Below are 16550 nucleotides of genomic sequence, written 5' to 3'. Positions count from 1 at the left end.
TAAAAGAAGGAATCTGAAGATTTTCAGTTTAATGTCTCCTGTTTTGCGGTAGTTGCGTCTGTCCCCACATCGCCACGGCAGCAATGAATGGAAGTGGATGTAAGTTCCGCTGTTTAGGCTGTTTCCAGCCCTCAAAGCCGCAATTTTTTTCCACAGACAGCGTCAGATGGCTACTCAAACATGCACCGAGAAGTTTATTTACTTCAAGCAAGCCGACATGTTTATAAAACTAGATCTAATTCAAAGTCTCCCGGAGTCTCGCGCAAGACCCAGTTGCCGTGCGCGGTGTGTTCAGGTGCAGTGGGAAAAGCTACCGTTTGTGTCATAAACACAGGAATATCAACTCTTTACTTGCTTCAAGTAAAAAAAACTTCTCGGGGCATGTTTGAGTAGCCACCTGACGCTGTCTGTGGAAAAAAATGTACACTTCAAGCAAGTCAAGAGTTGATATTCCTGTGTTTATGACACAAGCGGTAGCTCCTACTGCGAGTACACCAGCACTGCAACTTCGGGCTTGCGCGAGACTCCGGGAGACTTTGAATTAGATCTAGTTTTACAAACATGTCGGCTTGCTTGAAGTAAATAAACTTCTCGGTGCATGTTTGAGTAGCCATCTGATGCTGTCTGTGGAAAAAAATTGCGGCTTTGAGGGCTGGAAACAGCCTAAACAGCGGAACTTACATCCACTCCCATTCATTGCTGCCGTGGCGATGTGGGGACAGACACAACTACCGCAAAACAGGAGCGATTAAACTGAAAATCTTCAGATTCATTCTTTTAGACCTAAAATGATATGAAAATACACCCCCAAGTTGAATTCGCCTGGAATTGTCCTTTAAGTATTAAATTGAAGCTTGGTTCAAGCTACAATTTAAGATGATCTGTCTTTAAAGGAACCATGTCACATTTAGCAAAATACACATGTCATCAGCCATCGTTTCTTTAGAAAGGATTGACTAAGTTCTCTTACAGCAGTGGTGGCTTAAAAATGCATCTTCCCTTGCATCTGGAGTGAGCACTTGTGGTCAGATCTCACTTCCTCCCTTATTATGCAAATAAACTGGATTTTGTTTTTATCCATTCTGAAAGTCAGATCCATTGTCAGTGTGATTCTGTGTAATGTGTACAACAACAATATAAAACCAATTCAGGAAATGACAAATAACTGTGACTGCAATGAGTTCCATTGTTAGCGGTAAAAAACCTAAAAGCTACAATAATGTGTTACAGTAGGTTTCCAGTGCTAAACTAAGCTAAATGGCTGTGGCTTCATACTTAAGGGGATAGTTCACCCAAAATTCAAATTTCACTCATTATCTACTCACCCTCATGTGGACTAAGAGCTGTGAGAATTTTCAGAGTCCTCTGTCCCTTCTCTGAGTTACGGGGGGGTCCGCGCAGCAGTATTTGTCCATATAATGGTTGTCAATGGTTACCAACTTTCTTCGTCCAAAAAGACACACCAAAAAACATCCAAATACCTCCATACTGCTCGTATGTAATGTCCCTCTTGAAACTCGACGACATTGAAAATGAGGGCAACCTCAATGTCTCTCGAGAATAAATAAAGGTTATAATAATAATTGAAGCCATTGAATTTTTTTCAGAACAATTTCTCATGTCGGGGCTTCAATACAAGACGGACATTAAAGACGAGCAGTATGGAGGTATTTGGATGTTTTTTGGTGTGTCTTTTTGGACGAAGAACGTTGGTATCCATTGACAACCATTATATGGACAAATACTGCTGCGCAGACCCCCCCGTAACTCAGAGAAGGAACGGAGGACTCTGAAAATTCTCACAGCCCTTAGTCGACATGAGGGTGAGTAGATAATGAGTGAAATTTGAATTTTGGAGAAAAGCAATAAGCAAACTTCTCAAAAATGTTTATACAGTAGACAGATGCAGGATGATTATCTCAAATACAATGGGCTCTAATTTCATAGGCGAGGCGCAGCACATACAGTATGCGCCGCGCCAACAGGGTATGTCCAGGTGCAATGTCCTGCCCTCGTCCCTCCTACCAGTGCAAGTGGCAAAGAGGGAGGAGAGAAGGCGTTGAGTGAGTTTAAAAATGAGCTCCTCTCCTCACTTTTATATTCAGCAGGCGAGGCGCACTGCAATTTATATTTTGACATGGATGAAGGAGACAGTGACGCCAGGCTGATATGATATGATAACGCAAACAGACCTCCACAGACTGATGAAGCAAAAGTATAGTCTGGGAGGAGGTGACTAATATCGTTAATCAGGTTTGACCCTGATATACCAAGAACTGTTGCCCAATGTAAAAAACACAAGCCGGCCCATTTTCTCTAAGACACTCACATTTAGTAAGTTATAAACCCTGTGTAATGAAGACCGTGTGCACAGATCACAACATAAACAAATATCATGTGTAATGAGGATGAAATCAGATGCATAAAGGACGCATTGCATTGCAGAGCGTCTCTATTTTTCTTTTTTCTTTTGAATTTTCTGAGATGAGAGATGCCGGATGCCGAGGCTGTTTCCGGTTGGCTGAGAGAGATGATCATTTGTCTGTGTTTAGTTTTACGTTAGTTTGCATCACAGTTTCAGCTGTGTTAATTCAGTCAGATTGTTACATTAAATAGTGGTTGTTATTTATTGCACTGAAATGTGCCTGACATTTTGGAAACCTGCCTGTGAGGTTTTGGTGACGTGTGCACTCTCTGCGCCAGTCAGCCAAATTACCACTGCGCCGGCGGTAACCCTAACCCTAACCCTAACCCCTAACCCGAGAGTAGGTTGGAGCTGGCGAGCTTTCAGCACACCTTCGGCGCAGCCTTTTGGTACGAAATTGTCACTGTACCAAACTGAATCTGTCGACACCTCCCCCTGCTGCGCCGTCACACCCATCTCAGCGCACCTCGGTCTGCCAAATTGCCAAATTCACTGCGCACAGTGTTGCACCAGACGGAATTACCACTGCGCTGCGCCACGAAATCAGAGCCCAACATTTGCAAATATTTGTGGCCAGTGACCACAGTGTGGATTATCATTTCAACGATTATTACTGTCCTTCAACCACCATTTACCTCCATTAGTGTCAAGGTGCAAATCAACATCAGTTCATCCTCAGTCCTGTCTGAGCAGCACTTGTGTTCCTCCTTCTAGCTGCTGTTACATTGTCATTGCTACTTTCTTGAAATGCCAGGATTCCAGCTGTCACAGACATCAACATCTGGCCTCATGCAGCTGCTTGAACTCGTGAACTCACAACCTTTGTACTGAAAGCCTTTGTGCCCATCACCTCTTGATGCGGCTCAGTCGTTCACACATGATGGACAGGTACTGGGTCAGCTTCACCATGGCGATGATAAGAGTTCCTCCAATCAAGGTGCAGGTTGGCCAGAACAGGGAGTGGAAGACGGCGACCCGACCGTAGATCTGAGTCAAAATGGCAATGTCCATCCTGTCGGTAGGGTCAATGAAGCACTGAACTGTGAGCTGAGACTTGAGGCGCTCAGAAATGTTCTGAACTATGGAATATGTGGCTGCATAGTCCTTACGGCACTTCGGGATGTAGAAGCACTGAGGGGGAAAACAGAACAATGGTTCTTACAAGAGATGTTTCAACATTTTGACATCTTTCAGTATATGACTGGAGCATGTCCAGCCCAGATTTCATCATATATGAGGTTACAGTTTGAAATATCTGGGAAACCACATCACTGGATTCCTGGGTATTTTGTGTAGCGGTGGATTACATCAAACTGTTAAAAAATATTTACTAGTAATGTCAGTAAAGAAGTGTGTTGGTGCTGCAGAGTAACAAACATGACAACACTGGGCCTTTTTATACTATGACATGACCGACCCATTACCTAAGAACATATCGAACAAAGCCACTGTTAATGTCATTATAACCCTCATGCTTTTCCCACTATGACAAGTGAATGAGATCTGTCAGGTAACACACACACACACACACACACACACACACACACACACACACACATAGTCTTGAGCAGAATCTAATCAGGCAGAGTGTGAGTAGACATCAACTTGAGTACAAAAACTCCCAAATCAACCTTTGAATATCTGCAGAAACTTTAGAAAATTACAGTCATAGATATTAGTAATACTTGCAATGGTAATCCACAAACAAGTAACAACACATCAGTGAAACTTAAAGGGATAGTTCTAAATTTTGGCATATTCACCCATTGCCATATTTATCATAGGAGTAGGTTCATTACCTTTAATTGCCGGTGCAAGCTATTTTTAGATCGGCAGGGCAGAGACGCGAAGTGCAGGGCATGTGATACTACTTTTGCCTTTCCCTCATCAAACTCATCAAATACACAATCCAACAACTCCATAACGCTCTAGTGGACAAGTTGGGGCCTGCACATTCACCACGCTATGAGATAATAATGTAACATTACAAGACAGAGTTGTTTTTGAAGCAAATTCAAGCCGTAACTACATTCCAGACACAAGTGTTTGCTTAATCATCTTCATAATTTTACATAATTATACGTTATTATTTCATAGCGTGGCGAATGTGCAGGTCACAACTTGTCCACGTGAGTGTTTTGGAGTTGTTGGATTGTGTATTTAGTTTGATGAGGGAAACGCGAAACTACCATTCTCCTCTGTCTCTGCCAGCTTGCACCGACAATTAAAGGTAATGAACCTACTCCTACGACTATAGGGATTATGGCAATAGGCGAATTTGCCAAATTGTTGAACTATCCCTTTTAGTCTAAAACAAACATGATTTATAGCAGAAGTAAGCGATCCAGTGGTTTTGGCTAACTTCTTGTCAGCAGATGGAGTTAGCAGTCCCCGCCCTCGTCCCTACGTCACCACATTCACGCGCATCCCTTGGCTGCACACACAGAGAGGACCGCCCCTTTATGCCGTTCTCTCTCCTCATTGGATAAAGGTTGTAGGATACAAGGAAAGTTTTCTCCTCGGCTTACAGCAGAGCAGAGTGACTGACAGACCCGTGTTTCAGACCAAACACTCTATAGAAGTGATTGCTGTCGGAAGATTATTTAAGACTTATATTAACACAAACATTCCGCTTACTTCTGCTTTAAATGTACCAGTGTACTGTATGTCTGAGAGAACAGCAGCGTTATTACTGTTGCTGTTGCTGTTGTGTACCTCAGGGTTGCTGTCCTGAGTCTCCTCGTTGTGCAGCAGTCGCACCACCTTTCCTGAGGAGTTGAGGCTGACGTAGACCTGGAGACAGGGGTAGCGTGAACTCCTCCAGCACTCTGCTCCACAGCTGTACGAACAGTTCACATCCCACATGATGGTGGAGTTCACAATAGTGCAGCTGGTCTCATCTGTCCACACACTGTAGAAGAAGACAGTGGTTTTCACACTCAGCCTTTGTAGTATAATGTTTTTAAAGGGATAGTTCACCCAAAATTCAAATTTCTCTCATTATCTACTCACCCTCATGTCGACTAAGAGCTGTGAGAATTTTCAGAGTCCTCCGTGCCTTCTCTGAGTTACGGGGGGGTCCGCACAGCAGTATTTGTCCATATAATGGTTGTCAATGGATACCAACTTTCTTCATCCAAAAAGACACACCAAAAAACATCCAAATACCTCCATACTGCTCGTCTGTAATGTCTCTCTTGTATTGAAGCCCAGACACGAGGAATTGTTCCGCCGGTCAGTGCACAGACACAGGAAGAGCAGTGAACTGAGACACTGGGAGCTTCCACTACAAACAAGCTTAAAATATAGACTTATTACATTTTTTTCGGAACAATTTCTGGGGCTTCAATACAAGAGGGACATTACAGACGAGCAGTATGGAGGTATTTGGATGTTTTTTGGTTTGTCTTTTTGGACGAACAAAGTTGGTATCCATTCACAACCATTATGGACAAATACTGCTGCACGGACCCCCCCGTAACTCAGAGAAGGAACGGAGGACTCTGAAAATTCTCACAGCTCTTAGTCGACATGAGGGTGAACTATCACTTTAAGGGTTTGGCAACTCGTTATTTTGTGTGTGAATGTGCAGTTGTACACAGACGGTGTGACCTGTCAGAGTAGGAGCGCAGTATGGTGATTCCCAGGACAAAGTACATCATGACAGATATGAAGACCATGCTGAGGCCAAGCAGTATGGCTCTGTCCTCCCCTGCTCTCAGCGCTGTCACTGTCTTTCTCTTGTCCAGGACCTCATACTCACGAATCCTCTGGTAGATAGATCTGGAAAAGATCATTGAAGATGGACCAGGACAGTTTATTCTTATTATTTATTTAATAAGTAATAATAAATAATAAGATACCAACCTTGCCTATATTTTTTTAATTACATAACATTTTTGGTTGAAACATCACAAACATGTGACAAAATCTGTGGCCACAATACCGGTCTGCTCTCCTCTTCAGATCTTTATTGAAGTTTCACTATTTCCTGTAATCCTCAGCCTCAGAATAACCATCATGTGATCAAGTAGGTAAACCTTTGTCTTTTTTTCTAAAAGAAAAAAACACGCTGTTTTTTCCTTACAAAAATTATCATCTAATATTCTGAAATTAATGCAATGTACTTCTTATCTAATGTTCTGAATTTTAATTGGAGCTTCCTTACTATTACGGCTCTCATGTTTCTTGCTATTATTATGCATGACGTGATGCACTTGAAATTGCTGACACTTTCACTATTTATGATGCAGACACTTCCGCTACTGTATCTCTGGCACTTCATCTCCATCAGCTTTCATCACAACACTTGAACTGATAATTTACTGGATCTCTGGTCCTCTCTTACCCTTCAGCTGACGGTTTCACCTTCTACACATCACCTGACCTTTCCACTCATTTGACAGTGACATTTCAGCTGCTGTCACCACTTACATACGCGGACACTTCAATTATTTACAGTGCTCAAAGTCAGTGCTTAAAGTCTCTTAAACATGATCAAGAGTTGTAAGTACATTTAAAATGTGCAATTTCAGGTCACTTCCCAAGAAATCTTAATGTTTCTAGTTCAATCATATTTCTTCATTGGCATTAAAACAAACACAGGTGAGAGAGAATTCAATACCTGCGGTCACTTCTTCCGTCCGTTGCTTTACTTCCTGCCCATAGAAACATCCTCGAGGCATGTGGGAACAGTAGTCCACTGCTGCTGCCAGAGGCACTGACCCACCTATGAAACATACAGATATAAGACAAATACATCAACCTGTCTTCTGTTGTCCCAGTGGTCTAGTAGAAAGAGACCAGAGGCGATGCAGATCACAGAATCGAGCTTGCTTTACACGTTCACATTTGACTCTATTTTCTGGACAAGAACTGATTACAGCCACTGTCGATACTGTCTAAAATGATCAGTGACCATATTGGTCTAAATTGCATTTCCAACACAGTCATGGTAAACATATCAGTTACACAGGAGTACATCAAAGAGGTGAAAACAACCCCGGCCATTTGTCAAGATGTACGTTAATGTGTCAACACAGGTCGGATCCAGCATGCCTCATAATTATTTACAACGCAGGCTTAACAGGTTTCTTTCATCAGTCATCAATAAGAGCCCAGCAGTCACTCAGAGTGTCAACTCAGTACTCCATGTACACGTGTTAGAGCTGTATCTAATCTAATCTATGTAAAATCAAGCTCTGAGATCTGATTTAATGTAATTCAGAGAAGTGAGGAAAACACCTCCACTGGAAACAGACCGCTGCAATGAGAACACAAGGCTAATATTTTTGAAAATTCTGAGTCTCTTTAAAATATTGGTAGCCTACATGGGCAACTATGGTATGGTTGAGCTTTGACAAATGAAATAAGATGAAAGTAAGGTTATGGTTTGACACCTAAAACAGTGAGAGATTAGGATTAAGGTTTAGTTAATCGCACGCTGGACACAAACTGTTGTCGCTCACATCCAAATGTGATATGTTAATAGTACACACCCATTAACCAGCCTGGCCTCCACATGTACACGTTCTTCCTTGTTTGCTGTGAAGGTCACACCACTCCCCACTTTGGCCCTGAGCGTTGGCAGTGAATGTAAATTGTGAAGTGCAGATTTGTGATGAATATAATTCCTTGGATGCTGTTCTGCTGTCTTGGCTGTTAACAGTTTCAGACCATTGTGTTTTATTCCGATTGAGGTTTGATCAAACCGGTCCAGAGTAACAATCAGACACCTGTAGTGTGGCAGCATATCAATCAGCCTGCATGTCTGCCTGTTAGTGTGGAAAAATGTGGAAGCTAAAATTAGTGTGAGGCTGGCATCGCGCAGTGTGCCGCGTTTCTTTTCGGAGAGACATGTGTTTGATTTATGTGTGAGGAGTGTGTTGACTGACTTGCATACCCACACAGGTCTTTGACTGTTATATTTGTCTAAAGAGAGTTATCTTTGTGAACTTGTGGGAAATAACTCCACTGCCACATACTCATGAAGTGGAATGTGGACACAGTGTCGGCAACGCATTACTGTCATTCCTTCACAGTTTAAAGGCTCCTGCGAGAATGAAAAATGATCTGTCATAAAAGCTGTTGTTGTGAAGGTCAAACAACAGTGTCACTGGATCTAGAGAGAAAAACTACTTTTGTATAATACAATATACTGTAATGCCAACCCCAGCACTTTAAAATGTGTTTCTTGTGTGTCTTCAAACAGAGAAATCTTTTGCTGCCTCTATTTGCAACCTCCAATGCAAATACCTTGAAAATGTTAGAACAATGGTACAGTAACTGTTGGATAATACACTCCTGGGTTGAACACAGTCATTTAAGGTCTGCTGGTTAGTGCATGTCAATTACAACATTCACTTACTGTTAATGCAATGTACTGATTTAAGCTAGAAGAAATACATTTAAATATGCTTTGCAAATTGTGGTAGTAACAGTATGAAGGGCACTGGTAATACTTCCTCATATTTTCCTTTAGTTCAAAAATTAGAGAGTAACATGTCCTTCGAACCTAAATAACCATGTCACATCATGGTACTGAAATCAATACTATCTTAAATTTGGAGAATATTTATTCAGTGTATATATGTATGTGTGTATAGTTGTTGTTTGTACAGAGCTACTTATCAGGATACAGTTCAAAACTTGTGTTTCGTTCAGTCCATAGAGTTCCACAGTGTTCAGTTCATAAATCCAAGCTCTGTATACAGTATAGAACCTTGTATAACATATACTATTTAGTCAAAGAGGAGCCATAGAGGGACTGCTATAGGATTTTCTCTACTAATTGGATACAGTTGCTATTGTGAAAATATGTAAAATCTTAAAACTCTCCATTGTTGGTCCCTTGTTTTTGTATCATGTATTTCTGTGTCAGGCTGATATGCATGGACATGAGAGTGAGGACTGGGATGATTGGTCATTAGACCCAGAAGTATTTAGCACACCCTATTGCACCTGAAGAAGCCAGATGTGAAATGCATTGTTCACTCAATAAACTTCAGTAAAGTAATGTCAGTGTGTGGTGGTTTATTTTGATTTCTTCACCAAAGAATTTCCAATAACTTTGTAGCTCAGTCAGTTTTCACATTTCGGGCAATTTTAGATCCATGTTTTCGACAGAGTGTGGAAATGAGCGGGCGGGGTGTTCAACATGAACCAGGACAAACAGAAGACCACAACATCAGGAAGCTGTTGTCGCTATAGTTACTAAAGCGGGAGCAGTCGACATAACGAGAATAAATATTGACAAAAGCATGCTTCAGTACATAACACACACTCACACACAGACATGCTCAGTCAATGAAAGTAATAGGGCCATGAATAATGGACCACCTGATGGGTGCCTGAGTCAATATTTGTACATCCAGTACATATGCATGCTGTCTGCGTGGTGGTTTCACACAGGCCTCAGAGAGGTCTTAGTGTAGCTGCAGCTCAGTGGCAACTCGAGGTCCCTGAAATTTACACTGGTGATGACATGATTGGTATCGGAAAAGAAAGTGAATAATCAACATTCAAGACAGGAATCGAAACTAAATGCCAAACCCCTGGTTGGCAACACGGAGGTCACGCAGTCTTCATAAAAATATGAATATCATTGATCATGTTAAGATTACCACTCAAATCAAATGACAAGAAAGAATTATATTCCTAATTATGTAATTAAACAACAAATGTTAACATTGTGAACATTTAGATTTTCAGTTAAATTTAACATCAGCAATAGAGAAACACTGTGAGCACAGTCAAAACAAAGCACAAAACACAGCTCAACCCACTCACCACACCACAAGTGTTGATGATGTAGTGGAGCTCACCCGATTTCTGACTGTGGTGTTGGACAGAGGTCAATGGTCAGACTGTCAGAGCTGTTGTCTTTTAACATGGCAACTTGCACAGCACTTTCATCCATGGGCTCATGTTAACTTTTATCCAAACCAGCGCCTCGGTCGTTAATTCCATTCACAATTTTACTCACCATCCAGTTTTGAGGCAGCTAGGCTATATAAATGTTTCAGAGGAAAAGGTGATAAAAAAAATTGCCACATCATATTTCAAAAATGCTGCCAATGAATAATGGAAGTTGCTCATGATAAATTCCACTGAGGAAAAACAGGAAGCTGTCGATAATGATCCATCATCTAGAGAGCAGTCCTCCAATTATGATCCAAAGTGTCAGTGTCAAGCCTGATGCTCTGCTGTGGCTCTTTCTGAGGTGTCAGGTCTCAATAACAGCAGAGTAACTGAGTCTACGTCAGCCTCATCAGCACCCGCCAGTGTGGGTGTGGGAGGTGGATGTGGTGTGGGTGTGGGCTGAGGATGACTATGGCAATATTAATGCTCTTAAAAACACCAGTTGAGTCAAGCTGGAAATCCTCTCCATTCAGAATCAAATGAAGAGTTCATTTGCAAAAGCAGATAAAAATAAAAATTCTAGAATCTTCATTTTTTTTTTTTATTTACATAAGGTGATATCAGTCAAACTAAAGTTGAGTGACTTTGAGATGTAACAAAACAGACATATCTAAAAAAAAATAAATAAATAAAGTTTTATTGAAAACAACACTATGCAAAGAATAATTACAAAGCCTCAGCTCATTTTTTTCAAAATGGCACTTATCTGCTTTTGCAAATGAACTCTTCCTTGGACACTATTAAAACATTTTTAGGAAAACAGTGCCTGTTGAAATGAATTTGACGTGTGGCAGATTGTAAATAATATGTATTTATATTTAAACAGCGCTCACTGATAGGAGGTCCTGGTGGTTTCTCACTTTAGATGATGAGACGAACTGCGGACAGACAGAGAAATTGTCCTCAATGAACAAAACAGAGTCAATACAGACCACACCCTTACTCTCTGCTTCACTGCACTAACAATAAACATACAAGTGTCCCTGAGACCAATATAAAACATATATTAAAAAAATCTAAAATAATATGAATATTGGACTTACATAACCACTTAGCAGGACTTTCTTGTGTAATACATCCAGTCGGTGATCTGCATGACAGCAAGCTGCAGCTACAGTAGTTTCAGTCAGTATCATTTTAGTCTTCTGTCTGCTACTTTTTCACTAGATGGCACAGAATCAGGATTGCAATGCCAGTCATTATCTAATGTCACAATCCTGTGGTTGCAACAGCCTGAAACTCACTGCTGCTGACCTTTACGTAGATGACAGATATCTGATCTAATAGCTTTGTCTACATGCAATGTAAAAGTGTCTGTACTTGGACTTCAGCTGTAACCACTATTAATCAACATAGAGAGTCTTCAAGTGTTTTATAAAAAGCCTATCAGCTTTCATATTATGTGCTGTGAAGTTATTTATTCGCCTTTCTTACAACTGTTAAAAAGGTCATGGGCAGTGAGTCTTGTGTCACTTAAACCACAAGGGGAGTGTTCTCCTATGTGCTCATACATTCTGCACCATATACACATGCTTGAACATGCTGTTCACATACTGCAAGCTGTCCTCCCTGCATCCTCAGACAACAGCACAGCCACATACACACGTGCATGTACACACACACACCCAGGGCCTCCAGATTCATCTCAGATGGTTCATATGCCACTTGTTTCTCTTTGACACATAAACCTCACAGCTTTCCTGGAAGGCAGGACTGTCAGGTGGTGCTGTGACGGCACGAGCGCTGCCATTCTCGGCGACACACACACAGGCATGTCTCGCTACGCACACATGCACACGGAGCATCTCAGAAGTGATGTCACGGTTCTGTTTCTGGAAGGTTATCCGGAGGGTATTTGTTGAGGGTGTGTAGCCTGCAGTTGTCTTTGTCCACCTGACTGAGCACAGAACAGACAGCGAGAGTCTCTCACAGCTGTTCAGCCTGGTTTAGAATCAAACTACTGCAGCTCATAAAATAAAGCCACAGTAAAATGAAGTGCTTGTTAAAATCAATAAGGGAAGGGTAGATGTGGGGTGACGAAAACTGGAGAGCTGCTGTCACTCTCCCCAGGCTACAGTATTTCAAGCTGCCTAAAAGAAGTTCAGACAAAACACACAACACTTGTTGTATTCAAAAAAAAAATGTAGCTGACAATAGCACCAGCTGTACAAATGGCTATATAAAGGTTTCTGTGAATGCAGCCGTCTTCTAACGGGCAATGAAGACTTCCTTAAACAACCTATCCCAACATTCATTGTGCTCAAATAATAACAACAATATTGCAGTGACAGAGAGCCTTACTGGAGTACACAAGGATTGGATTCATCATTTATCTGATTACATACACATTACATTCATGAGCTCAATCTTATTCTCAATTGAGTTACTTAGTTACAGTAATAACCATAAAACTGTACTTTGAGGTGGTGTTAAGGTGTTTTGTGTATGTTTTGTAGACACTGGGAACCTGTTTTGCAGTACCAGAACTTGACATGCAGCAAAATTACACATGTATGAGGTTCCAGTTCCCTGTAATGATACAGAAGCCAAGTTTGCAAGTTGCAAACATGTTACTGTAAACTATCATTTTGATTTAAAACCTTATCATCAATATGCATTTTTTCCCAAATTGTTCTGTTTTGCAAATGGTGTGTTTGGTCACTTACAATGCCTTAGCAGACCTCTAGTGGGTCTCAGCTCACAGGTTGGGAACCAGTGGCTTTCCTGAAGGCTACATGACATAGGAACAAAAATAGTTCTATAAAATGTAACCATCTGAAAAACTTGGTTGTCAAAAGTGGGAGACTTCAGCAGGTACTGTGCTGTGTTATTCTGCTCAATCCAAACTTTGTTTCAATTATGTAGATATGGTATAGATTTTATATTATATATATATAAATTATCTTTTATTTTTAGCTGATGCATAATGTAAATATCAAGCCACATGATGGTCTTGCAAATGGTCTTGCATCAACAAACAACTAACAACTATTGGTTTGGTCTTGGTCTTGGCCTTGACACATTCTCGACCGCCTCAAAGTCTTTGTCTTGCCTTGGTCTTGGAATGCTCTGGTCTTGGTCTTGACTCAATTGCGGGTTAGGTGGTCTTGACCACAACCCTACATGAAGATAATGTTAGTGATTGAATCTTTATTTCACCATTCTGTCAAACAAAATAGAAGTTTGTCAGTTTGTCTAGTTACAGTAAAAACCATGATCTAGTCTGTCCATCTACAGTAGCCTAGTCTGTCCAAGGCACAAAGCATGGACCCTAGCATGGATGTTGTCTGTGATTCAGTTGGGAAGGGACATTTATTAGACAAAAACTACTACTGGAAAAAAAAGTAAATAAAAAAATTAATGAATTCATTCATTCATTTATTTATTCATTCATTCATTCATTCATACTGTAGATAAAGATAGTACTCCTCACTTTCACTGCTGGTCAGTATTGCTGCATGAGGTGTACACATGCATTTATGGATGTGGAAATCCATTTTCAGTAGAAACTGTTGAGAAGTTGAGAGCCGTGGAAAGGGGAAATGAGGTATGAGGAAACAACACAAAAATAAATGTGCACATTACCACTTCTGCTCAGTGTGGTTGTTGGTAAAGTATAATTTTTGTCTGTAAAGCAACAGCCGCACTGACCCATTAGCAAAAAAGTGTTTCCTGACCATGTGTGAGAAAATGTGAAACCACATGAGAGTGAAAGAGAGCAGCACAAGCAGAGATAAGGAGATAGTGAGATAGATGGAGACAATGTGATGTACTGCAAGTAGCATTAAAGTTGTCCTGTCTGAGACATATTTTGTTGTGGTGTGAGACAGAGTGCTAATGGCAGAGGAGTGGAGACAGCTGGTGCTAATGGTTCAGACCAGACTTAGTGGCACCTCACAGCGAGGTTCTGTTAATGGAATGATCCAGACGGCTGCAGTCATTTCAGATCATGTAAATTAAGGCTTAACAATAGTTTACAGTAGCTTGGTGGTTGGTCAACTGAAGCTAAAACAGTCTGATTGTTGTTGTTTTGTTTTTGTAGCTCATAAGCATTTTACTAAGTCATGAAGGTAACATGACAATAAATCCCTGCATTTCACGCAAGAAATACAGACCTCATATTCACTTTCCCAAGTGGCTTCCAATATTTAAGAAGAGCCAACTGTGATAAATCCAACGTTGCTCATTGATCCATGTGAACTAGTTGTTTAACAACATAGAATCATTCTAGAGAGAAGTCAGAGGACCATGATCTGCTATTTTGCAAAAATGTCCACACTTTGCAATGTAATGAAGTAAAAGCTTCTTCATTGTTAGCAGGTGCTGGTGATTGATGCTATAATATGTGCTCTGACCAGGCTACAGTAGGCCTATACTGAGCCGCTAATGGAAAGTGACAACACAGGCTGGTTAGCTGGTTAGCATGCTAACTTAAAGGACAATTCCGGGCAAATTCAACTCAGGGTGTATTTTCCTAACATTTTAGGTCTAAAAGAAGGAATCTGAAGATTTTCAGTTTAATCGCTCCTGTTTTGCGGTAGTTGTGTCTGTCCCCGCATCGCCACGGCAGCAATGAATGGAAGAAGATTGAAGTTCCGCTGCTTAGGCTGTTTACAGCCCTCAAAGCCGCAATTTTTTTCTACAGACAGCGTCAGATGGCTACTCAAACATGCAACGAGAAGTTTATTTACTGCAAGCAAGCCGACATGTTTGTAAAAGTCGATCTAATTCAAAGTCTCCCGGAGTCTCGCGCGAGACCCAGTTGCCGTGCGCGGTGTGTTCACATGCAGTGGGAAAGCTACCGTTTGTGTCATAAACACAGGAATATCAACTCTTTACTTGCTTCAAGTAATAAAAACTTGCATGTTTGAGTGGCCATCTGACGCTGTCTGTGGAAAAAAATGTACACTTGAAGTCGATATTATAGCCAAGAGTTGATATTCCTGTGTTTATGACACAAACAGGAGCTCCCACTCCCACTGTGGAAAAAAATTGCGGCTTTGAGGGATGTCAACAGCCTAAGCAGTGGAATTTCCATCCGCTTCCATTCATTTCTGCCGTGGCGATGCGGGGACAGACACAACTACCGCAAAACAGGAGCAATTACACTGAAAATCTTCAGATTCCTTCTTTTAGACCTAAAATGATAGGAAAATACACCCCCGAGTTGAATTCGCCTGGAATTGTCCTTTAAGTAGAAGAAAAATTGTGACAGAATTGGCAATGGTGCTTTTTCCTCCCACTGGAAACTGGAGAGTTAACCTTTAGGTTGAGTTTGCAACATCTCTTCAAGGTTAACTATTGTAATGCTAACACTGTCATAGTGGGCTACTGTAATCCCATACAGCAGTGTTTGGTGGTTAAAGGCCTTGTGAAGAGCAAATTGCATTTCTTTCAGCCTGTATCTCCATGTTAACTGTACATTTATCTCTTTATAAATTATTATTTTTCATTTAAGTACTATTTTTACATTAAAATTGATGTTTTTTCTCTCTTAAAAGAGTTAGGTGCTTGACATAGGCTACATTCAACACTATTGGTTACTGTAGACAGTAATCAATAATTGTGACATTAATATCCTTCTGTAGCTTTGTGTTTCTACTGGAAACACACAATCATGTAGCTGTGGATGGGTGTATTTGTTCATATAACAGCCTGTTGTGTTGTGGTTTAATAAAACAAAAACAAAACATTCTATAGATGCTTTACAATACTCACACACTGCCACCTACATGAACATGCATTTGTGGGTTTTGAAAAACCATTTCAGTGGAAATAGTGATAAGATGAAGAACCTGAACTGAAAAACACTAACAGACCCACTGAAAATGTAAATATTATAAAGGTGTTAGAAATAATTGAAAATGAAAAGATTTCTAGGTGCAGGTGTGGCCAAAATGATACCGAGTAACATACAGATGCCGGCAGTGAAACCAAAACAGTGAAGACACTTAAATGCTCCACAGAAGTCTATTGATTAATTGAAGGTCCCATATAGAAAAATACAACAAATATAAATAATACAAAGATAATGATTTGAGCAGCTCTGACTGAATCCTTGGATCATTTCCTGGGGTAAAGCAGCCAACTTTGCTACACATGTGAGACTAAATTTAGCTACAAGATAATGTGACAAATACCACAATACACGTCAGTGATCAAACTATTATAGGGCGCATTTACAGTCCGTGTTTTGTTCTATACA

At 40.7% G+C, this 16550-nt stretch overlaps 1 protein-coding gene across 2 annotated transcripts; it reads right to left on the bottom strand.

Moving 5' to 3' along the window:
• Nucleotides 1-1881: 1881 nt before the first annotated feature.
• s100p (S100 calcium binding protein P) lies at nt 1882-10372 on the bottom strand. 2 transcript variants are annotated; one of them, XM_085775395.1, is made up of 6 exons: nt 10249-10372; nt 7050-7154; nt 6038-6208; nt 5141-5336; nt 2981-3556; nt 1882-1935 (listed from the first exon to the last, which is right to left on the bottom strand). In XM_085775395.1, exons 1-5 carry the CDS (start codon nt 10341-10343, stop codon nt 3272-3274), a joined length of 852 nt encoding a protein of 283 aa, XP_085631521.1. In that variant the 5' UTR covers nt 10344-10372; the 3' UTR covers nt 1882-1935; nt 2981-3271. The 2 variants fall into 2 exon arrangements, with proteins under 2 accessions (XP_085631521.1, XP_085631520.1); XM_085775394.1 differs by lacking the exon at nt 10249-10372 and adding an exon at nt 10214-10232.
• Nucleotides 10373-16550: the final 6178 nt, after the last annotated feature.

The sequence above is a fragment of the Trachurus japonicus genome, chromosome 4 (genome assembly GCF_045865225.1).
Source record: "Trachurus japonicus isolate A0001 chromosome 4, Traja_1.0".
Classification (NCBI taxonomy): Eukaryota; Metazoa; Chordata; class Actinopteri; order Carangiformes; family Carangidae; genus Trachurus; species Trachurus japonicus.
The sequence above is the reverse complement of the archived record's forward strand: the minus strand, read 5'-3'. Positions and strand labels throughout refer to the sequence as shown.

Excerpts from the sequence above, each read along its gene's own strand:
- s100p (XM_085775395.1), bottom strand. The coding sequence starts at position 10,343 with ATGGATGAAAGTGCTGTGCAAGTTGCCATGTTAAAAGACAACAGCTCT. Across the intron at positions 6,209-7,049 it reads GACGGAAGAAGTGACCGCAG|ATCTATCTACCAGAGGATTC; the intron begins GTATTGAATTCT and ends GATCTTTTCCAG. Across the intron at positions 5,337-6,037 it reads CTGCGCTCCTACTCTGACAG|TGTGTGGACAGATGAGACCA; the intron begins GTCACACCGTCT and ends CTTCTTCTACAG.